The sequence below is a fragment of the Ooceraea biroi genome, chromosome 3 (genome assembly GCF_003672135.1).
Source record: "Ooceraea biroi isolate clonal line C1 chromosome 3, Obir_v5.4, whole genome shotgun sequence".
Classification (NCBI taxonomy): Eukaryota; Metazoa; Arthropoda; class Insecta; order Hymenoptera; family Formicidae; genus Ooceraea; species Ooceraea biroi.
Window position 1 is genome coordinate 10,583,917 of NC_039508.1, and position 23,403 is coordinate 10,607,319.

General features: G+C 43.8%; 3 protein-coding genes across 12 annotated transcripts; 2 read left to right on the forward strand and 1 right to left on the reverse strand.

Annotated features, from left to right (window-relative positions):
* The first annotated feature begins 297 nt into the window (after positions 1-297).
* Positions 298-2,633, forward strand: LOC105276917 (WD repeat-containing protein 89). The gene is made up of 7 exons (XM_026968452.1): positions 298-814; positions 903-1,129; positions 1,228-1,556; positions 1,632-1,760; positions 1,858-1,952; positions 2,062-2,164; positions 2,247-2,633. The coding sequence occupies exons 1-7, from the start codon at positions 633-635 to the stop codon at positions 2,382-2,384; spliced, it is 1,203 nt and encodes a 400-aa protein (XP_026824253.1). The 5' UTR covers positions 298-632; the 3' UTR covers positions 2,385-2,633.
* A 721-nt stretch (positions 2,634-3,354) lies between these two features.
* Positions 3,355-20,578, reverse strand: LOC105276921 (rho guanine nucleotide exchange factor 18). Of its 10 annotated transcripts, none has more exons than XM_011334948.3 (19): positions 20,066-20,578; positions 19,609-19,703; positions 15,315-15,674; positions 14,752-15,203; positions 14,296-14,445; positions 14,015-14,202; positions 12,999-13,136; positions 12,393-12,468; positions 12,199-12,325; positions 11,902-12,097; positions 10,932-11,006; positions 9,637-9,693; positions 8,970-9,522; positions 8,646-8,875; positions 8,030-8,553; positions 7,751-7,953; positions 7,465-7,644; positions 6,660-7,387; positions 3,355-6,562 (listed from the first exon to the last, which is right to left on the reverse strand). In XM_011334948.3, exons 2-19 carry the CDS (start codon positions 19,646-19,648, stop codon positions 6,277-6,279), a joined length of 4,563 nt encoding a protein of 1,520 aa, XP_011333250.1. In that variant the 5' UTR covers positions 19,649-19,703; positions 20,066-20,578; the 3' UTR covers positions 3,355-6,276. The 10 variants fall into 10 exon arrangements, with proteins under 10 accessions (XP_011333250.1, XP_011333253.1, XP_011333252.1 ...); XM_011334951.3 differs by having other exon boundaries at positions 14,803-15,203; positions 19,609-19,723; XM_011334950.3 differs by having other exon boundaries at positions 10,932-10,994; positions 19,609-19,723.
* A 146-nt stretch (positions 20,579-20,724) lies between these two features.
* LOC105276920 (malate dehydrogenase, mitochondrial) lies at positions 20,725-23,347 on the forward strand. Its single transcript, XM_011334946.3, has 5 exons — positions 20,725-20,928; positions 21,661-21,876; positions 21,981-22,253; positions 22,451-22,780; positions 22,850-23,347. Exons 1-5 carry the CDS (start codon positions 20,854-20,856, stop codon positions 22,976-22,978), a joined length of 1,023 nt encoding a protein of 340 aa, XP_011333248.1. The 5' UTR covers positions 20,725-20,853; the 3' UTR covers positions 22,979-23,347.
* Positions 23,348-23,403: the final 56 nt, after the last annotated feature.

Below are 23,403 nucleotides of genomic sequence, written 5' to 3' on the forward strand. Positions count from 1 at the left end.
AGTGACGATCAGAAAAAAGATTCAGTTCACTCGGCGTCGACCAATGAGATCATAAATGTTTTGGTAAAATTACTATTTTTTTGGTAATTGTTTTCTGTAAAATGTACACTGAGGTGCATAAATGACTTCCTTTTTCGGTGTAGATAGGTGTAGATAAGCGAAGCATACATTCGACCACGCAGATGGCGCGCTTATCTACACCATTTACACCGAAAAAGGAAGTCATTTATGCACCTCAGTGTACACTTCGAACTCAGATGAAAGGAATGAATTAAATTTTGACCAATGGAAAGCCACGCATACGTTCACTAGTTCACACGTGCATGGTTTTTTATTGGTCGAAATTTAATTCCCCATTTTGAACTCTTATGTTCTATTCCATTGCAGACGTCTAATTATTTCTTACTTCGTGGTATATCTTGGTGAAATGAAATTCAAACTTCAAAATAGAATACAGGTGCACGTGCTACGTGACATTTCTGTTGAAATTAACCTCAAAATCACGTTATTAGTATACATCTAGTGGCTAGTGGCACATTAAAAATCAAATAAATAAAAACATTATTAGTATACATGTCCCTAATTTAATCTTAAGATCGTAACTTTATTTATTCTCTGAAACTCTGAGCAACATGTCGGAAATAGTTGAGTCCGTGAGGAAGTCCCTGAAGAAGTTCCTGACCATAGAAAATGATACCCAGTTACCTGGACCTGAACAAAACAATCAGGCCTCCAAGGAGAATAAGATAACGTCATTGATGAAAGAATTGGAATTTGACCAAGTCTACATCCTTTCTGTCTCTGGAATCCAAAGGCAACTTTGTTATTAAATATTTATTATTAAATATTCATACATTATCCATTTTAATTCTATTACATAAACTGTTGCTTGTCACATACAGTGAACCAGAGTTTAAGATTGGAGTAGCACTATCGGATTATTCGTGTGTCATATATTCTGTCGGTCAATTCTTAAGCCGAACAATTACGTTGAGCCACAATCGGGCGCCCATTGTGGGAATTAAGTTCAGTCCTACTTCCAGAGACATATTATACATCGCCAATGCGGCTGGACTGGTAACGGCATGTGATTTGCGTGCTGACGGAAAGGTTGTAGCAGAATTTAAAGGTATAAAATTGTTAATCCATAAAGACTTAATTATTAGCAATCATAAAAACTTGTTATAAGAAAATTTACATAAGTTCTTTACATTATTTTATTGTTAGATGACTCAGATGATGGCGAAATGAAACCCTTGGCCAGCTTTGATGTCAGTTGCAACGAAAGGCTCATAGCCGGTGGAACTGAAAATACAGAGGGAGATGCATTCATCCTATTCTGGGACATAAGAAAAAGTAATTCGAAAAACGGTGAGAGTCTGCTCGGTGGATATTGGGACTCGCATCAGGATGATATTACTTCCTTGACGTTTCATCCTGCCAAGCAAACTGTCTTAGCATCAGGCAGCACAGATGGTCTGATAAATGTATTCGATCTCACGCAACCCTCAGAGGATGTGGCGTTAACACATTCGTTGAATACTGAATCATCAGTGGTGAGATGGGAATTATTTCTCACGTATTTCCACGTAAAATAACATCGGGAAAAATCGCATTAACTATGTCTTCAGGACAGGCTGGGCTGGTTAACTGATGACTCCTTGTGGTGTACGACTCACACACACGCGTTGCAATTGTGGAATTGCGAAGATGCTAGTGCGTACGCAACGTTTACGCGCAACCAGTTTGCCGAGTCGCAGGTACGCGTAGCTTCTATTGAAGCAATCGGAATTTGTTATATTACATAGTTGTCCATCTCCTTTAAATAATAATCAAGACGGATTTCATTTCTTTCAGAATAACGAGCCCGACGATTGCTACGTTGTGAGATTCCATCCCACAAAGACGTTTGAGCAACCATTTGTACTGGCGGGTTGTAGCGCAGCTAAAGGGTATTAATTTGTAGCTTAAACTATATACTTACATGTTACTCAAAATTATAAGATATAAAGTACACTTATATCCTACTTGCAAAACAATTCAGCTATCGAATCTTTTCAGGGAAAGTTTAAGATGCCTGAATGTTGCGAACGATCGCTTAGAAACACTTTACGAACTAGATAACAATAAACAAGTAGTACGAGACAGTTGGATTCATGAAAAGGTAAGTCAGTACGATGGATCAAATCAAGCTTAAAGTTGATTATTGATGATCACGTGTAATCACCTGCCTTTCAAATCTATAGAGTGGCAGTCTGGTGACAGTCGGCGAATCAGGTATTATCGATGTGTGGCGGCAAGCAGAATCCACAGAGCAAGACACAAGTTGTGAATTGGTAGACAAAGTCGATGTTGTGGAAAGCCATAGAACTAAACCGTATTGAAGCGATTTAGATGGTGAGATTTGTTGATAAAGGAATAAATTTTATACCATTGTATAATGTACTGAAAAACTGTTCGATTTATAATCAACGAGAGTAACTCATTAATGGATTTATCTATAAACCGATCCCTCGGATCCTAAACTGAAAAGAAAGAATGCAAATTGAATAGGTAATCATATATTTCCCTCATATTCTTCTTTATTACGTAACAGTTGTATGTACATTTATAATAAATAGGTATTATTTGTTTATGCGAATAATTATTTAACGGCGAGTCATATACCGATCAAAAAATGCAGCCAGGGGCTCGTGTAAATGCTAAGGAATGTAAATCACATGTAAATTGTGAATATACTGGAATCAATAGACGATGATGAAGAAGAAAAGAACAAGACGGGCTGCGAGTCGCGCGCGACTCGCAAGGAAACGATCTCGTTTTCCTACAGCAAGATTAAGAGTTAATAAAACGTAGTGTACGACGTACAATCGTCATAAGGATACCGAGCATTATTCTGGTATACGGTAAATTACTAGTAAACTACCAGTAGTAGTAGTCTTGACGGAGAGTAATTAAACAAATAATTCAATAATAATAACAATCGACATAGTAACAGTCTACAGTCAATACTTCGCGTTTGAAAATCGTGCAGTCGTTCAAATCCAAAAGATTCCCGTCGCTAAACCCGTGAGCGTATCAATGACCAAACGCACGCTCGCTTATTACACATTATGTAATATTACATTAACGATTCAAAAGACGATCGCAGCAGCGAGTATCACAATGATAACAGTAGATATAGTTTTAGAGCGAAACGGTAGTAGGTACAGAGTAAACGTACAAAAATACTTCCCATGAGCATCGGGGACGTAAAGATTCGCTAAAACGTGGAAAACCGCGTTATACTATATAATAATTTCATTTATATATATATATATATCTTTATATATCTTTATATATCCTCTTTTTTTCTCAAACTTTGCGTTGCCACGTGACGTTATCCTTGAAGAAACAAAGAAAGAAAACGCCACGAGACGCGCATAGGCCGTCACGCTATTCTTTAGCTGTTACCGATTTGATTCTTCGCGTGTTGTTATCATGGGACCGTGTGCGACTTCATTTCATTACGGATTTCAAGCCGGAGCATAAGATTAATCATTCAACAGAAAGGAGGCAGAGTCGAAGCGACTGTGTTTTTCCGTGCAGCGCGACATCCGCTGATCCGCTTTGTTATATCGTAGCCTTCAACTGCGTTTCGAGTGTCACGAATATGCGAAGAGATTTCTTAAATGTTAAATCACGTTTGAAATAAACTTTCCGAGTTTGAGATAAGCTGTTTTTTTTCTTTACACCTGCCAGTTATGCAGTTGGATCATGCTACCCCCGCGACGAAGTCGAACACTTATCCGTGAAAGACGCTATATAACAGCTAATTGCAATATCATCCTTGTGAGCTTGTGCACTCTCGGCATCGCAGTAGCAGTAAGTAATAATAGTAGCAGTAGTAGTAGTAGTAGTAAGTAGTAATAGTAGATTAATAATAGTAGTAGTAATAGCAAGTAGACTCGTAGTAATAAAACGTCACTTATGTTTTTTTTCTTTTCTTCCACGTAACTTGATATATCTTATAGAATACTTTAAGATCTATTGTCACCACGATTGATTGAGACGATTGGTAGTAGTTATTACTTAAGTTCTCTTAACGAGGTTTATTCATTAGTCGTTCTTATTCATCGTGCCCCGACGAAGCTGTTACCTATCTTGCGATTCGATCATATTGCACGCCAGTCTTATCTGCATAAGGAATGTATATTTACACAGTTATAATACTATATACTATTTATAAACTGATTTTTAGGAATCCATAATTCGGATACGACATTGACAACCATCACAACGATACATTTTACGTGTGACACGGTAGTCGCAATTTTCCTTGCCATTTTTTTCGAATTCGAGGGACGAGAACGTTTTCGACAATGCGGCGATCGTCTCGCTAAAATATACTAAAATACTACAACATCTGCGCCGTACAGAAATAACGAATTGGCTCCAACGTGCAGTATGACCGTACTTCTTGCGTGATTTAAAGGTCCTAACGCCCACCACGCGGTACTCGGGAACTTCCTTCGTTGATAAATGCGATATACAAATAAAATACATACAGACAGGAATACGGAATAGAAAATCTGCGAGAACCAACATGCGAACTCGCAACGTGCACGCGGAACGGCCGCTTTTTACATTCTCGTGTAACAAACGACGCAGCTTTCCCGCGTTTCGCGTAAGTCCCACGCGAACTATCATCATCGATCTTACACAATGCAATAAATAAAACGGATCGTAGACAATAACACGAGGGATAAAAAGACGCTCGACAAAGAACAACAATAATGGCAGTGAATAATCTCGAAATAAATTGTCGAAATATATATGGATCCTTCAACTGTACGCGTCGTACTCGTTTCGTTCGTGAGGAAGAACCAAGATTGTCTGTCGTGTACAATGATATTACTCGCGCACGCGGAATCGTTTGTAAAGCATTCGAAAAAAAAAAAAACAGAATGAAATATTATCAATTTTTTCGATCAGCGACTTGGCACACGTAGTAATAACAGTACAGTTCACATCATTACTATTATTAACATTACTATCGTTAAGGATAGATCTTATCTGTCTTTCTTTAGCACATAAAATACTTTAATAATTACGATATAAGAGTAGCTACCGTAGACTCACTCCCCACACACACAGACACACACACTCACGCATTCGCAATCGCATGCATTCACACAGAAAATTCAAACTAGATACGCGTGCGTGCACGAGTTCGCGAGAGAAAACTTGTACAGCATACGTACACGCACACGTATGCACCTGTACATGCATACACGCACATTTACACATTCGTGCTTAGATATAGACACTCGTACTCACATGTGTGCACGCATGCTTATGAAAAAGTGTATATATGCGTGTGTATATATACATATACACATTCATGTATATGTAACCATAATATATATATGTATTTATCTACCTTGCATCTGTTTGCAAGCAGCAACAGTTTTGCTTAAAAGATTCGTCTAAAATCTTGTGTTTCTAAAACTGTCAGTCGGCTTAATAACGTAACGAGCAAGAATTCAACAAGATCGGCTGATCTACTTTGCTAAGCCGGCCATTAATACTTTCTCTTCCTTTTTTTCTCTCTCTCTCTCTCTCTTTCTCTTTCTCGTTCTCTTCCTTAGTGTGTCCCAACGTCTCTGATTGTTACTAATAGAAACTGTATTTTACTCTTAACATGTCCCTTTCTTACCATGAGTCTCGTGAAATTTGATAAAAATGATATTATTGCCATCAATTGTAGCAGTTGAAACGTAACGGTATTACACTTCTTTTTTGTCTTCCAACTATACGGACAATGAGAGTAATCGCTCGCATTTATATCAACGATGTTGTATGCGCGTCGTCATGATACATGGACAAGAGATGAAACGTCGTGCTGATGCAACAAAAATTAGATGCGATCAGATCTCGAGAGGCGGACAGCTGTAGATGCATCTCATTGTGAAAACAATTAAATCCATAACGAAGGAATAGCGAGATATGAGGATGACAGAAGAAGAAGACGCGGAGACTGCTCGAAGATTATGAGATAAGCGAGAAAAGGCGGGGTAAGCGAAGTGTGTTCGCGAAGCAATGGGTAAAGTAGAGATCGCGTTACCACAAGCAGTTTTACGTTGAAAGTCAAAAGGACTTGACGCGGTTGCGGGGCTGCTGACTGTTTCTCGATTGGCGCGACGGCGATTGGCTGGAGGTCGGCGTAGCCGTGCCGGCGGTGGAGGCGGCGGCGCGTGAACGGGACGAGTGCTTGCGACCGAATCGAAAGAATCGTCAGAAAAAGATCACCTCCTCCTCCAGCGGCTGTTGCTGCTGTTGCGGTTGTTGCTGCTGCGCCGGCTGCAAATCAACGTTCCGTTGCTGCTGATGTGAATACGAGGTGTCGGGTGGCGAACGAGTGATGCGGAGCGAGCGATTCGACGGTTGCGAGTGACTAATGCCGTGGTGGTGGCTGTTGCCGAGCTCCGGTGACGAGTATGCGGAGCTGGTGACGATCGCGGGGCTGCTACCTGTCCTCGAGTGTCGGTCCGGGCTGTTGTTACTGGCGGTGCTGCCGCTTCTGTTGCAGAAACGCAAAAAAACGTTGCGGATAAGAATGCAACAGCTGCGATCGAAAGTCGAATGTCGATGTAGCGTGTAGAATAAATTTGGTGTACCTTGTGTTGTTGTTACTCCCGCTGGCGAGTTTCAGCGGCAACTGTTGTTTCACCGGCAAGTTGCTCTGCACCTTCTGCTGATTCGTCGCGCTGATTAGATTCATGGGTATGCGCTTGGCGTCGACCTGCTGCGTCTTGCTGCGTGCGATCTGCTGCATCGTGTCGGTGTTTTGCGTCAAGTGGGACAGATGGATTGTTGTCGAACCGGTGGTCGAACTGCCGACCAACGTGACGCCCTGTCGTTCCAACGCTTCGAGCCGTCGGTACAACTGATCCCGTTGCTGCGTCACGTCCCGCTGCTCCGCGGCCAATTGCTCCCTTTGCCGCGCCAGCTCGGTGCGTTCCTCCTCTAACTGAGTCTTCTCCTGTTGGGATGTAGCACGGAACGCTGCCTTCTCCCTACAGAGTTGATCCTGCAAATTTCGCAGCTCCTCCAGCTGACGGTTCGGATTCGGTCGACTATTGCTAGATTTGCCCATGCTGCCCTCCTTGTATGCGACCAGTTGCGCTTGTAGGCTGTCAATCGTCGTCATCTGATTATTTATTATACAAAGTAACGTATAAACGTGATGAGACAAACGTATCGCCGCCCATTGCTGATCTTTGTTCGACTCCACACCTTCCTGAGCTTCCTTCTCGTCGGGAGAATTCTCCTTCGATGGCTCGCCAAGCTTCGGAACGGGAATCATGGTGTGCAACACATTCGAGTCGCGCAATGGATGCCTCTCCTGAAAACGATGAAGAAAGAACGGTCAAAGAGATTGTGATTTATCTTTTATGCCTCTTGTATAATTGTTTAACGTACCTTATTGTGATCGAAACCGGCGAATGTCTCGGCCCGGCGAGGGATGCAAAGAGCTGCTGGCACGTAAGCTTCGCTGTGGCGTTCACCAGCGGAGCTTAAACTCCTCGACAGAGTAGCACCGCTCGCGCCAAACGACAGCGAGCTGGCGAGACGCGTTGCTTCTTGTACAGCCACCACTACCTGTAACATTCAATATAAAATTTATCAGACTAGCAATTTATTTAAGTCTGCAACAATTAAAATTCCGATAACGACTAGGAGATGTAATTGCTGAAGTGATACTAGCCTCCTGCCATAATTGAGTAGTGTCAGTCCCTTCGTTGTGCAGTAACCGGGTATAATCGGCACTTTCCTTCTCCAGTTTCTCAAGCTTCTCGTTTTCATTCTCGTTGCCGCCCCAGATATTCGCCGCTTGTAAAAGCCGCATTTGCAGATTGATCTTTTCTTCGAACAGCAACGCTTGCTCCGTGTCCTTCTTTCGCAATTCGCCTGATAAGAATTTTAATATGAGCATATTGGAAAAAAATTCACGAACTAGAAAGAGCCGCGAAAGAAAAAGGCATACCGATAATTTTAAGTATTAGCGACTCTTTAGCCTTGGTGATACGCTGTTTCTCCTCGGCAGAGACCAGCGAAATCGAAGAGGAGCGAGTGTCTCGCAATTCGTTATTTTCAGTCAGCTTGCCGGCCTCGTTTTCGGACTCCTGCGGGCAAGCCTCGACCGCCGATCTAACAGCCTGTATCCACAACTGTTTGTCTTTTGGCTTCTGTATCTTCAGTTCAAACATCTCCGGCTCGGCCGGGTTGCTGCTTATTAGATAAATGCTAGACTCTTGACCAGCCTTCTCACGGACCAGCAGCTTTTGTAGCGATACTATACCAGCTTTATTGTCAGGCACGTAGAACGCGTATTTCTGATCTCTCTCAGCCAAGAAAAACAATATGTCTGAGAGAACGACCACTACGATGGCAGTCATTTTGCCACGACTCTGCATTAATGCGGTACCCTCGAACTTCAAGATTCTGTTGATTATGTCTGATTTCTTGAATTTGGCACCACGATACGTCGCGAATGACTTCGCGTCGATCCTGCGGAAACATCATTGTTCAAAGAGATAATAGAGGAATTAAGCATGAATTAGGAATTCAAGGCACCGAGAAAGAGGCATGAACCGACTTACTTATTGTATATTTCTAATTTTCTATCTTCTCGCTCCTTGTCGGCTACGCAGGCATCTACATCGGCTAAAATCTCTTTAACAAGGGTCAGCGCTTTACGCAAGTCTTCGCTCTCGTCTTGTGCTCTACCAGTTTTTATGAGTGGTTCGACCAGCAGTGGGTACTTCGTCAAACGTTGGGTAACGAAAAGTATGCACTCGGGTATACCCTTCTTCTTTAACACAGGATTCGTCTGTCGACACAAATTACAGGATACATATAAATTATTCGCATAAATTCGCATAATGGCAGCGCATATAACGTATGTGCTCTCTATGAAAACGTACCTGACAATGCCGCACGAAACGGGCGAAGCGAGTATCGTTGCGCAAGTAATATTTGTACGCTTCGACGGCGTCCCTGTGGCGGCTACAGAATTCCCCGTACGCGCTCTTCATGCGTTGCGCGTTGTCGCCTGAGAATTGCTCGACCAGAATATCGGCGATGGTAAGAACCACGGGATTGCTGCTCTGCCGTTTCCGCAGCTTCTGCAGAAACCGCAGATGGATATCGATCAGATCCCGCAGCCGGGGAAACATGCGCTCGAGATCCGGCTGACCCAGACGAAAGTGTCGTCGCAGTCCTTCAGCGAAGATCTTCTCCATGGCGAGCAGCACCAGGCAGTGATGCTTCTCCGTGAGTACGAACTCGTACACGTGCTCCTGCCTTTTCACCTCGCGCTCGCAATGATCGACGAGGCGCAGCGCAACGTTACGCCCGATGGCGGAGCTCCAAGAGTCAGGCTCTTCCTTTCCCAGCGCCAACTCGGGTTCTATCTCCTCGAGATCCCCCACAGTAAACTGATGAACATCATCCCCAAAATCAAATTCTTCCCATCCACTGCAATAAGGAACAAATTAGTTTCTTCGTTAATTTTTTGCTGTCATTATTTTGATACTTTCGAGCCGAAATTTATTGTAACATCTAGAAGAAAGAGAAAAATGTATTACAAACCTGGGAAGATCACGATGTTGCCCGCCCTCGGCATCTTTCTCTTCGTTAATCGTTTGACTGAAAGAAAGATACGAGCATTGTTTCATAAAGCACTATATATGGTTAAGAATAATGTTTCTTACTCTCCCCTAAATGATGCACACAACATTAGGTCGAACTCCGTCTCGAACAAATCTTGAAATTAACGTATTGAAATATCGGCCTTTTAAGAAAACTGCAAATTACGCGACCTAAAGCCATCTTTCTTTCGACCCTGTATATACAAACCTTACGTAAGACGTTATCTCTGATATCTTCATTTAAGTGTACATGTATCTTCGTCTAATTTCTCATTATACAGTCAATGTGTACCTCTAATACACAGACACTGTTGAGCTATCGCATTGTCGTAATATAATTAATGCCGCTCGTCACACAATGCATAGCTAATAAAACTAGCGATCTAAGATAAATTCAGAAAAATATCGAAATTCTTTAATATTCAATAGCAAAAGCCATTCGCGCGAGTGAGCAATGAATTCCTGCGATGGAAACTTCGAGTTCAGATCGGGTGGGACATACGTATATCATAAACGCAACCGCTTCTTTCGTTCGAAGAATGAATACTCTACTTAGACGCAGCACCGATCCCGACCCGACCTAAAACTTGACAAATTATAACGAGACTGTCTATACATGGGAAATTCATAAGTAGTCTTGTGACACACAAGAGAATATGGGACAACGATGAGACAAAGAAACGAGTGAAAAATAGTTGATGTTTGGACAAGATATCGAGAAAGGAGGAACAGAGACTAGTCATGAACACATTTTCTACATGTCTATGATATGTAAATACGCTTTCTATGTAATATATATGTATATATATGTATCACATGGAGAAATATATATTACCCTATGGAGAGAGATTGAACTTACGCGCTATAATTTAGGCGAATATTACAACGAGAAGAGAGGTAACACAAAAAATATAGATATATCATCGAATATGGACATAAATTATAGAAGCAAGCACAAGATCAGAAGCACAGGCAGGGCAAGATGATAATATCTCTTCTGCGTATAAAGAAACGATAATTCGATTGTTGTGAATACAATTGTGGATGCGATATGCGTGTGTGTACGTGTCTGTGAGTGTGTGTGTGTCTGATAAAAGAATCGAAGAACGAGAGACGAGGACGAAGACACACGTCTTCCTATTTAGACGCGTGTAAGATAACACACGAACAGAAACGAATAGGAACGCTTTCGACAGAATACAGGAGGAAATCACACATCAGATATCAGAGACTTACTTGACTCCAAGCTTAGTGGCGACTCGCCGCCAAGGGCTGTAGCTTGACACGGTTTTCTTGTGGCTGTTAATTTCCCTTTAATCGTCGTACAATCGATCGGTTTGCACGTGGTTGCACGAGGGGGAATGCACGGGAGAAGGAGAAAGCACACACTGCATTAGGGCAATTTCATTTCGCCTTAGGCTGTTTTTCCTCCATTTTCATTTTTCTCTTTTTATGCTTCTTGAATTTAAATGTCGATGAATTATAATTTAACGAATCGCGTGCCATACGCTTTGTTTTTTATTTGTCAATAGACATAATGTTGTGCTTTTCTAAATCGATGTAACGTAATCAGTATCGAAGACTGAGTAACACTCGCAGTTACATCAACGTTAAATAATTCCTCGTATAATCATGTAATTACCGCCAATATCAACCGCTAGTTATCTCTGTAGCCTGTGTAATAGCAAACCGGATAGCTAGTTGAGGTCTGAGCGTACTGTATTCTGTATAAGTAATACAAGTATAATATGTAAACAATATTATCAATCAAAATGTAGCGGCGCGAGGCTGAACGCGCTAAAGCTTGCCGTACTATTGATGTTGCTAAACTGCCAAATTAATCAGAAATAATAAGCTTCTGAGCCAGCCAAAGCCTCGGAGTAACAAGCAGATGCGCACTTTTCTTCGGTTTATCACACGTATCACACCGTTACTTTATACCATCTAATTTTTATGTACGAAATATCTTTCATTTAAATGAAACGTGAAATATCTCTCTTCTTGCCTGGATCTACCGCGAATCCTGTATCGGCCAATCAAGTTAGACGCGATTTCAATTGCTATTCATTTCGCACAGGTAAAAGGAGTTCGCCGCGAACTCCGAGCTTAGGCCGAGCCATGCCATTTGCGTGCGAATCTTGAACCACAGATACGCAGATATCCAATGCAAAAGATACGTAATCTCTTTCAATGAAACTCTTATTACCTTCCGCTTCCGGATGACGTCGGCATGGGTAACGATGTCGTGGAACCGCGTTTGTTCATGCTACTGCTACTCGAAAACGTAGAGGCGTTCGACGAAGACTTGGCTGCCGATTTGCCGGAATGATGCTTGGACTTGATGCACTCGAGCACTAATTGATCTTTACACGCCTGACTCTGGTGAACCGACGCTCCGCAATCTGATTTTTACATTAAATTTACAAAGTTAATCGTCTGGAGAGGCGCGGAGATTCGATTAATATTTAATATTATATAGAATGGCTCTCTGTCTGTCTCTTACTGTCACAATGAAGGAGCGGTTTATTCGTCGAATGTTTCATACAAACATCGCACAGCAAGCTTCCCTGAGTCCCCACCGCCATTGTTACCCATAGATGTTGCTGACTAGACTTTTTCCCGCTTTTATCCTAAAATAAGATTTTAACATTCATTAAGAATGTTTTCATCAGACGTGTCACAACAGTGCAACTTTACCTTTTTCTTACGGAAGAAGATAGAGCCACGCTTCCTTCTAGTCTTTTCGGAATGATGATCATCGTACGCGGTACCACTGAAAAATTAGCACACAATGTTTCGATTGCTCGAGTTCCCGCGTGGAATTGAAACTTGAATTCGTTTAATATGTAGATGATCAGCGGTGCAACTATGAAAGCGTTTCAATCTATTCACAGCTCATTACGAGAGATAAAATATGTGCTATCAAAACTATGTGTGTTCAAAGAGAAAAAGTATAACATGCACAAACGACGTGTAGTATTTAGTGTTTTGCAAAAAGATCCGATTAATTTTTTCAAACAGTCTTCAGTCACATTAAACTGCTTCTTGTATTATATATGTGTGTGTACGTATTTTCAATTGATTCATTTGAATGGAAATGTTATCGCGATGTAAACATATCTGCGTGTCTCGTTTACGCGCGGGTTTGCAGTTGTAATGTAACTACAGACTATTCCTGGCAATAATAATCGATCGACTGGCGAACTGATACAAACCATTTCCATCAGAGACGTTATAAAAGATATTCATAGTATCATAAATAATTCGGTTAAGTGTGAAGGATAAAAGGTGTCGAGTACTCACTCGGTCAAGAGCTCGTCAAGGGATATCTGGGCACTCGGGGTGCCCTCTCGGTCTTCGTGGAATTCATGGCTGTGTGTTGTATGAAGATCTTCGGTTTCTGTCTCACTTCCACTACCCTTTTCGTTTCTTTCATGACGGCTGTTTCATGCAGGATTGTAGCAAATTTTCAAGTACAAACACAAACTAAGCAGCTATCGTGTAACTCGGATATTCGTAATTCTGGTATTCTCAGACGGTCCGATATTATATTACAGAAGAATACATCAATACCCCTTTGAAACAATAAACTGCTCGCGTTTAAAAATAGCCCCATGACTGGCAAAAATGATCGATGAAATTGTATATAGCCACTTCTCCAGATCAATAGTGAATATGTTACTATTATTGTTATTAACGTTATAACTATTTTGACTTCACTTGAAATCGAAGCTTTGCGATATTAATTGTATTTGCCACGAGTAATAAATAAATAATGCCAAGATATGCTTTAAGCAAATTATATGCATCGAACTTTGTCCGATGTATTACCGTTATGAAAGTATAATCTGACATTTCCCTGTATTCGCTTACAATGCAGCGACACGCGAGCAGTCATGCTAAAATCTACGTAATGCGTTAAATGTTTTAGGCATTCATGAATGTAGATATCGCCATCGCTACTAGTTAATAAATGTTCATGCATGGATATATTGCGTTCACTTTTGAAATGATTGTCTACTTGTGCGAAAAATCGAAAAACCGACAAGATATAAATAAATATACGCGTGTAGGTGCACGTACGTGGGTGCCTGCACCCGCATGGACGTGCACGGCACAAAATGTGTGCGTAGCTTTTTGTGTGCTAATTTCTAAGAAGATCGCAGACTAGATTACAATTCGTCGCGTCAAGCCTGAATGGCATTATCATCCAAAAGACGAGATACTCCTTCGGTAAAGTGAGAATGGTAAATTTTTGTACACGGTTCCCTTGTTGATCTAGTTCTGCGATCTTTATCTATGACTCATAATGGACTTACACTGCCAGTGAAGTTGTTGTCCGAGTCCCGGTTTCGGCTAAATGCGCATGAACCTGCGGTGTAACGATGGAGGGCGTCGATATGGATTTCTGAAGAGGTAATCGCGAACCAGTCAGCCCTGGCATTAAACTGCTACTTTCTGCTAATCTCTGACTACCCCTCTTTGTGACTATCTTCTGATATTCGCTCTGTCAAAGAAAAATGCGCTATGTAGTTGGTCGTCCCTGCGCCGGGAGGGTTGGAGGAGAGATCGGATCTCTCGAATGGATCTCCGTAATTACCTGTACAAGATCGGCTTCGTTCAGTGAGTGAGTGCTCGTCTGTGACCTGCATGCCCGATTGCCTACGCCTACAGGTCCAGTACACGATTTCCCATCTAATTCTAGCTCGTTTTCGCTGTCTAGGCTACTTAAACTAATGCTGCGTTGTCGCTGAAACGAGTAAACGGGTATGTTCGTGATTGCGTGAGCATTAGCGACGGTCTGGGGCGAGGAAGCGCTATGCGTAAGACACAACAAAGCGACCAGAGACATGCCACCACCGGAAAGCGAATATAAAGTAGTGTGACAGCGGCCGAGCACCCGAAACCGACGTAGTCTCGACGAGTTCAAATCCCGATGCTACTCGAACGTGTGAAAAACTCAATTTTCCTACAACCATCCATTCATAATAACAGAAATACAGTTACGACACTTTCGCGTAGCATCGAAATTCGCGGCATCGAAATTTGAACTCACCGAGATCGAACCGGATCCGTGCCCTGGTTTCAAGTAACGCACTATATTAACCATGTTTTGGGCCTGCAGATGAGTCTGTCCGGAGTATCGGCGACGGCCGTGTCGGCTTTCCTCCAGATCCTCCAGGTCGCCGGTCCAGCTGCGCCTTCTGTCTATACCTTGCACACGTTGCGAGCGAGAGTGACCCGTCGATGGGAAGTGCGTCGGGGAGCTGTTGGTGGAGCAATTGATGAGAAGAAGGTCTGGGTCAGAGCTGGTGTCGTGATGATGATTGCCAAAGCGAGGCGCGAGCTCGGCCGAAGTCAGTGGGCACAGTGATGGGCAAGAAGAAGTCAATCTCTGCACAGCGCTGCTATTGGACGCGCGATTGTGGAATCCCAGAGTGCCCAACGTCAGGTCCCGCATACGCTGGATACAGTCGTGGATCTCATGCAGCTGTTGCAAGTTTTCCTCTACAAAAAAAAGTGGAATATCGCTCGCGTTAAGTTAAGCTCAAAGGTATGGGGGGATATACCTCTTTTCCATACTTTGGTATTTACAATAGCTTGAGAACTAGTCATTACCTAAGACTGGGTAGTTCTTAGCCAGACCGGGCGAGTGTGGTGTGACGCTAATGATGGGCACCAGAGGATTAGGCTGGGCTTGTATATTAGTGCCGAGTGCGAGCAACGGATGTTGCTGCTGCTGCTGCTGTTGCTGGTGATGGTGCTGCACGTCGCCGCCCTCGGATGACATGGTGATCGCCGTTTTGTCGGTATTGTCTTTGGTGTTGTAGCCGGTCTCTGTGACTATGCCGCCGTGCAGACTCAGGCCGCGCAGATCCCCATTAATGATAGGCACGCGATCGCAGTCGGAATGCGATGAACCAAGGTAATCGGTTATTACATCCTCCTCGCTGTCCTCGCCGCTATTCGGACACTCGTCTGCAAGCACACGTAAAAGTTATCACGCAATCATCATTCACGCTCGAATCAGTCATCAAACGCAACATTGGTAATTCGGTATTGTGCGCGTCGTCATGGTGTTTCTCTCTCCATCGCTTTGCTCGCCGGCGCATCGCGCCGCGTTGATTCAACGCAACAACTGCGTGAGGAAGTACGATTGCTTGGGCTCCTCCGCTTCTATCTCGAGGCATTAGCGTGCGCAACGACAGATGGGTGTACGTTTTTTCGTTGCCGCTCGATAGCGCGATAGCACGCATGGAGGGGTGGTAGGAAAACCGCGGAAAGTAGCTTGTTGGTGCGGTATCCTCCGCGCGCGCGGAAAGGTGCGGGCCCATCCGGAGCGAGCGGAGCGGCGCGGCGATACCGGAAAACCGATACCGAAACGTCCCTCGCCACCTCTCTTACTCTCTCTCTCTATTGACTCGCGGGACTGGGAACAAACGAACGGCTGCCGACAATCGCGCCGGCCCCCGCGGCGGCCTCATCTCAGACTCCGCATAAAGACACATTCAATGGAAATCAGGTCAAATCGTATATTCTGCCAACGACAACTCGCGTCCGTGTTTTCTCGCTTAACCACGCGCCGGATAACGCAACGTCGCCCTGGAGGAGAGATTCCCCCTGACTCTTGCGCGACATATGTCCACCAACGACGAGCTCTCCGAGCTACCGATAACATCGTCGCACGCGTTCAACTGAAACCGGATTCGAATCAGACGGTGGACGCGAGTTGAATTTTAAGAATCTCGCGTGGAGACGAAACCGACGAGGAACGAACGGCGGGGCGGACGACGGACGACGAAAAAGTTTCCCCGTTCATTCTCCAGGTCGGATCGTATGTGCCGTTGCTCGTACAATCATCGTACTATCTTATTCGTGAGAAACAAGCGCGGAATCATAACTCCATATGTAATGCACCACGGTAAAAGCTCTGCCAAGACCGTGCATTGCTATTCTCGATTCGTGCCGTAATTCTCTCAATTCCGCCACGTAGGACGTTACTATTCCCGCAACGTTAACGACATCGTCTACGCAGTCGTTCGCATGAGATTTCTCACGGATCGTCAGTCTTTATCGCCAGGCGCGCACCGCGTGTATCAGTCCGAACTTCTCTCGAGGAGAAAATTCCCGTCTCGTCCGCGATTCTCGCGAGAAAACAGCGAAACCGCGTACGCTCTCATCGGCGTGTAATCTGTCGTTGCCGTGATGAACTTGATCGTCATCGTCCTTGGTCGATGGGGTTCGAGGAACGCACGAGATAACGTACCGTGGCGAGCGCACTTTCCCGGGTAGAAAGGGGCTGACAGACTGTTGCTTTTCCCCCTGTGTAGCTCCCGAGCTACACGAATTGATCCGCGCTGGTCCGCGCGCGCCACCCCGCCTCCGTACACCCCCGCGACCCTGTAACCCACCACCGTCGCCCGCCAACCTTCAACTCTCGCTGCCTTCACCACCGCTGCCCGCCACCGCCGCCGGCGTCACACAGCAACGGACTTCGTTACATCCGTATGTTTCCACCTCGTACATTGCTAGGTGGTCCGATAACGGATCTTTAGAGATTGATCGCCTTGGGGTTGTTATCTCTCGCGTGGCTTCCGCGCGTTTCCTTGGTGATCCGTCGGAATATTGAAATTTCTCGGATCGGACGCCTTCTCGCCTTGCGAACACGATGAGAATTCAGAGTGCTGAGTATCTTTAGAAGCAAACGGATGGCCTCATCGATATCGGCTAGCCTTGATTTAAGTTCAACCGAACTGCTCTCGCTCTCTCTTTCTCTCTCTCTCTCTCTCTTTCTACAGATAAAATTAGAACGAAACAAGGTATTAGTTAAACAAAGTTGTCGTTGATTGCATTAGTCGAGACTGCGAACGAGAATAACGATATTTGACTTTAATGACATCAATATGCCGACGTACATCCTACCTAACATTGAATACGATACAAAATACTTTACTGCAACTGGATATATTATTCGTTTCAATTAGTATTATTTAGAGAGAGAGAATATTAAATTGTTACTTCCATAACTGATATCAGTAGCTGGCACCAGTAGCTGGAGCTTAAAGCGCACCTCTTTATACCCGGATACTCTGATATCGCATCTTCAATGCATCGCTGAGAATTTTCCGCCTGCTTGCTGCGCCAAAGCGAACAACAACCTTTGAACAACGGACATTGGTTATCGGGGGTGTTCTGAGAGAAAGAGAGAGGGAGTGTGTGTGTAAGAGAGAGTATCAATTGTATCGGTCCACCTGACATTTGAATGTAGGCCGCGGTGACTCCATATTCGATATTATTGGCGTTATTAAATATTCCCGTGGTAATGATTTTCGCGGCGGTTACGCTAGGGTGGCCCCGTAACGATCGTTCGTTCATCGCGAAAGGGAGCCCCGCTTCTCCTTTTTCTCTTGCAAGTGGGAATTGTGAGTGCTCGATACAACGATACTTATTGACTCGTGTTTGTGGAAGCCTTACAGCGCTCACGGTAATTAACTCAGCGAACATGGTTGTGTTCTGCGTTTGTTTAGAACTAATTATGCCCGCATTTTTTTTATTCCTTATTCGAGAAAGTTTCAATGTCTCGTGACTTTTGAAACGACATCGCATTTCCTTGATTAGTGCGTCTTTTCTCTATTTTTCTTGCCTTTTGTTCTCTTTACATAACAAGCGCACATGAATAACCGATCGCATTGCAAAAAGATTTAATTCTATTACTTTGGTCAACGGTGCCCGCGTAATAACAACGCTTAGAGATAACTTTGTTACCGTCATTAAGTACCGGTGATGCTTGTAATATAATTTTCGTAATGGAGTATGGCGGTAAACATTTTACCGCACCGTTTAGCGTCAATCTGGTCGCTTTAACGAATTTGACCGTCCAGAGTTTGTTGATTAGACCCCTTAGATCTACATGCTGACCACTGTTCACAGACATAACGTGCAAAAGTACAATAGGAATAATAAACAAAGGAACGAACTTTGCGTAAACCAACTCTGATCATTAAAGTATAATATTCTGAAAGCAAAACAGGTATAGTTATAATATTCGAGATCCCTTTTTTGTAATTTATTATTACATAAATATATATAAAATTTTCAACTTAAATAATATGTATTTCTCTGCCTTTCTCTGAATATTCATGCACTTAATAAGTAATGTAAAATCGTAACGTGTCTTACATTTTAGAATACAACAAAGGTTCCTCCATTTATGATTCACATAGTATTGATTGCTTCAAGAAAAGAACGTTCTTTGTGTCTAGTCTGATATAAATAGTAATAATCATGTAGATATGATTAAGGAGGATCACTAACATTTTTATAAGCGACATGCTTTTTATATGAATACTATTACTATTCTATAAAACTGTTACTATATTTATTTGAATAATATTAATCTTTTAACGAGTATTTTTATTAATTTATTTTCTAAAACAAGATAATTAATTGAATTCTACTTTATCTATATCTAATAACATCTGCAAATTAATAGAAAATCATTCCAACAAAAACGTATTTTAGAATTATGATGTAATCACCATAATAGATTATCCTTATCTATCTTTAAAATAAACGCTGCTGGGGAGCTTTCACAACATTTCAGCAAATGCTTCTTGCGTAGTGCTTTCCTAACAAAGTTTCGAAAGAAGTCCAACAAACTTTCTCGATTTTATTATCGCCAGAGTTTGAAAAATATTTCACATTAAACTTCGGTAAATCTTATTTACCAATATTTTACGTGCATCAAACGAACACATTATAAACTTCTGTTCTAAACACTCACAGTCTAATTCGCGACGAATACGCCGCGTCGCCTACACAACAAACGGCCGCCCATGCACTTCCCTGTGACAGACAGAGAAAGTAGAGAGGCTACGGGTCTACGGGAGGACAAAACGCGTGCGAGACTCACCGGAGGAAAACGGAGCGAGCACCTCCTGCCGCTTCTCCATCCCTTGTCGCGCACCTCCTCGGATACTGATACGCGCGGGCACGCACGTTCTCGCTCTTCTCGAAGACCGCACAGACTGCAACAGTCGAAAAGTCACCACTTGAGGGAGGAAGCGCCAGCGCGAAATTCGGAGCGCGACCAGGCGTGGGAAGAACGACGCTCTCTCGCGTAAAGTTCGCGGCAAGTCGCGCACGTAAACGGAAGCTCGAGGTACGGTCGAGCGCGACTCGAGGCTGGAGACGAGTATCGCGACAATATTGCGGGACGATATCGCGGGAGCGTCGTTTGTGCGCGCGCTTTGTCGCGCATTGAGCGGACCGTCGTATTGACAGGTGGATCGCGGCGCGATCAGGCGCGATCGCTGATCGATCCACGCCGCGCCGGTCGTCGCGCGTCCCGTCCCCGGGATAATACGTACCCAGGATACGCGATTATCCCACGATATCCATCTGGCGTCGCACGCGCGTCGTCCGATCCGCTACAGCCAGCCCGTTCAGCAGCACGGGGAAAAGCAGTATCGCATCGTCAGCCCACCGTGCGACACGATCAAGGCACGTCGACCATTTTGTACTAGCCGCAGTGCTGTAGCATCTCTGTTGCGAGGCGCGCAAAAGTCCCAGCGGCGCCCCGTGAATTATTCGCGCCGAGGTTGCGACAGCGTTGATCCAATTTCCCGCGCGCACGACACGACGAGCAGAATTACACCGATAACAATTGTCGCCAACTGCGATGGGCTACACATTTAAATTACACATTTACACATCGCCGTTCGTGGCCACGTTCAACCATACGAGGGACCCCTGTCGCGCGCTGCCGTCACCCCACTCCGCGCAACAACAACTGTGCCACACTTCATCTCGCGAAACGTGCCAGGTGCATCCGAGAAGTTAGTTTGGGAAATGTCCGCTCCGTGAATTGAGTCGCCACCGTCCTCGCGTGAATAATGAGCTAGTAGTACAACTCAACGGTGGATCAAACGCAAATCTTTTTACCTTCAGATAGTACAGTTCGATGATGAACATGAAAGTTGTCTCACTATGTATCTTGTACTCTTTGGTATACGGTTTCGTTGGCAGTTTCAGTTACCGCGCACAGTGAGTAGTGCACAGTGGATTCTCGCAAGGGTCACGTGGGCGTCTTTGAGGGTTCCGTTTTTTTACGAAGACGGTTTTAATTATTTTACATATTACATCCGCTATTGCCAATATGCTACCGCGATTTCTTAGGCCTACCATAACTGTCGCCCAGCAAGGAGCGAAACACTTGTCAACCAGCGCTAAGGCAAGTATCAGAATAGGGGAGACCGCAATTCGACCTTTCCTGTGAAGCAATCTGGTTGCAATTCATTTCGCATAATACTAGTTATATGTTAATGCGATAGGGGGGAGGGGCAGAGAAAGAGAGAGAGAGAGAAGGCACTGAAGGATAATTAATCATAAAAATGATAAAAATACAAATTATGTTAAAATCGTAATTCGGAAAGAAATTTATCTTAAGCAAAATTTTAATTTTCGCTCAGATATATATGTAGAAACATCTACTCGTATATTCATATACATATATATATTTATCCTTATATCAGTTCATGAAACATTTGTTATCCCATGTTTACTACACGTTTATCAGCCTATCACGATATCGAGTCATGTAACGCCGCTAGAAATTTACCACATCGGTTTCCACATCGGACGACGTGTGTCACGTCGAGAGGATTTCACTTCGTGACACTTATCAGTTACGCGTCAGCAGAGCGAGATGTTGCGATCGCAATTGAGCACGATTATGCAACGACGAATTGAATTCTGACACGCCAAACGAGGACCGTTGAATTAGCACGTCAACCTTGGGTCCGCAGTTGAATCTGAAATTTTTCTCTCTCTCTCTGTCTTTATTTTTTTCTTCATTTGTATATTTAATAAGATTTATCATTTCTTTTATTCTAATGTTCTTCACTGTTGCATATCTTTTCTGTTTCGAAATGCTAACTAAACTCTCAGTTGTTTTTTTCCACAGCGCGATGCCAAGGTTGCTGTTTTGGGAGCGAGTGGTGGCATCGGCCAGCCGCTGTCACTGCTCCTGAAACAATCGCCCCTCGTTACTGAACTGTCACTGTACGATATCATGAACACAGCGGGTGTCGCTGCCGATCTCTCGCACATAAACACAGGATCAAAAGTGCAGGGTTTCACCGGCCCCGACGAGCTTCGGCACTCCCTCAAAGGCGCTCAGGTACGTCATACGACAGGAGACAGATCCATCATGGATTAAGCTGTCTTATAGTTCTCGTTTTTGTTTTTTTGCAACATTTCACCAACATTTCTTTATCTTTTTAGGTTGTTATTATACCTGCCGGTATTCCACGCAAACCGGGCATGAGTCGTGACGATCTGTTCAACACCAATGCCTCCATTGTCCGGGATCTCGTCTCGGCAGTTGGCGAAGTCGCGCCGAAAGCCATGATAGCGATCATCTCGAATCCCGTTAACAGCACAGTGCCGATTGCGAGCGAAGTGTTGCAGAAGGCTGGTGTCTACGACCCTAAACGCGTGTTCGGAGTAACGACTCTGGATATCGTCAGGGCGAACACATTCATCGGGGAAGCAAAAGTATTCAATCTTATTTTAACTGATTTCTGCGTGGTATAATAGAAGCTCAATCTAGTCTGCAGAGATTTACAAAATACTTTGTTCGCTTAAATTTCAAGAAAAAACAGAAATTTATTTTTTGTACAATTGAAGAAATTGAAGAAACGTGTGAAAAGATGCATTTCTAAGATACTAATGCGAAATTACTGATGCTTCAGGGCCTCGACCCGCAGAAGACATCTGTCCCGGTCATCGGTGGACACAGCGGAATCACTATTATTCCCTTAATCTCGCAATGTACGCCATCGGTCTCCTTCCCAGAGGACCAGCTGAAAGCTCTCACCGTGAGGATCCAAGAGGCTGGTACCGAGGTTGTCAAGGCCAAAGCGGGTACCGGATCCGCGACTCTATCCATGGCCTATGCCGGCGCGCGATTCGGGATATCGCTGATCAGGGCGCTCAACGGGGAGAGTGGAGTCGTCGAGTGTTCCTTCGTCAGGTCGGACGTCACTGCCGCTAAATACTTTTCCACGCCGATACTATTGGGCGTAAGTAAAGAGCAGAGCAATGATTTTTCATGCGTCATTACGGAACGTAATCTGCATACCGAATTTCAGAAAAATGGTCTCGAGAAGAATCTGGGCTACGGCAAGCTGAGCAGCTTCGAGCAGAAGCTGTTGGACGCCGCTATCCCGGAGCTCAAGAAGAATATCCAGAAGGGCGAGGATTTCGTGAACAAGAAGTGAGATCTTCCGGGTCGAGCTAGACAAAACGGCACTCTCGCGAATCGCACGAGACTCGCTGATTTTCGACGCTCGTCTCGCAATCGTGCTAAATCAGTTTGCTACTTTTGGCGACGAGCGCGAAAATCTGCGAGCGTATCTCGTTTCTTCCGGTGTGTGGATACGTAACATGTTTGACTTACGCGACAGATTATGCCGAATATGTTTATAAACCACCCAGAATGATTAAAACGAATTAAACTGTCGAGCAGAAATATATGCAAGTGTATAAAGTAAATAAAATAACAGGATACGCAGGTCGCAATTAGGGCATCTCCTTGGAAAACACCACCTTACACAATGTAGCAGAGACAATAATAAACGTTGTTTCCGAACACGGTAGATCTTTTCTTACATCAAATTTCCAAATTACCTCTGAATTTAATCTT

Bases quoted from the DNA above. Each gene is read 5' to 3' on its own strand.
- LOC105276917 (XM_026968452.1), top strand. From the start codon at position 633: ATGTCGGAAATAGTTGAGTCCGTGAGGAAGTCCCTGAAGAAGTTCCTG. The intron at 815-902 runs GCAACTTTGTTA...TGTCACATACAG, and splicing joins TCTGTCTCTGGAATCCAAAG to TGAACCAGAGTTTAAGATTG. The intron at 1,130-1,227 runs GTATAAAATTGT...TTTTATTGTTAG, and splicing joins GGTTGTAGCAGAATTTAAAG to ATGACTCAGATGATGGCGAA.
- LOC105276920 (XM_011334946.3), top strand. From the start codon at position 20,854: ATGCTACCGCGATTTCTTAGGCCTACCATAACTGTCGCCCAGCAAGGA. The intron at 21,877-21,980 runs GTACGTCATACG...TTATCTTTTTAG, and splicing joins ACTCCCTCAAAGGCGCTCAG to GTTGTTATTATACCTGCCGG. The intron at 22,254-22,450 runs GTATTCAATCTT...CTGATGCTTCAG, and splicing joins CATTCATCGGGGAAGCAAAA to GGCCTCGACCCGCAGAAGAC.
- LOC105276921 (XM_011334948.3), bottom strand. From the start codon at position 19,648: ATGGAGAAGCGGCAGGAGGTGCTCGCTCCGTTTTCCTCCG. The intron at 8,876-8,969 runs GTACGTTTTCAT...TTGTGTCGACAG, and splicing joins GTTTCGTGCGGCATTGTCAG to ACGAATCCTGTGTTAAAGAA. The intron at 7,645-7,750 runs GCTAGTATCACT...TGAATGTTACAG, and splicing joins CTACTCAATTATGGCAGGAG to GTAGTGGTGGCTGTACAAGA.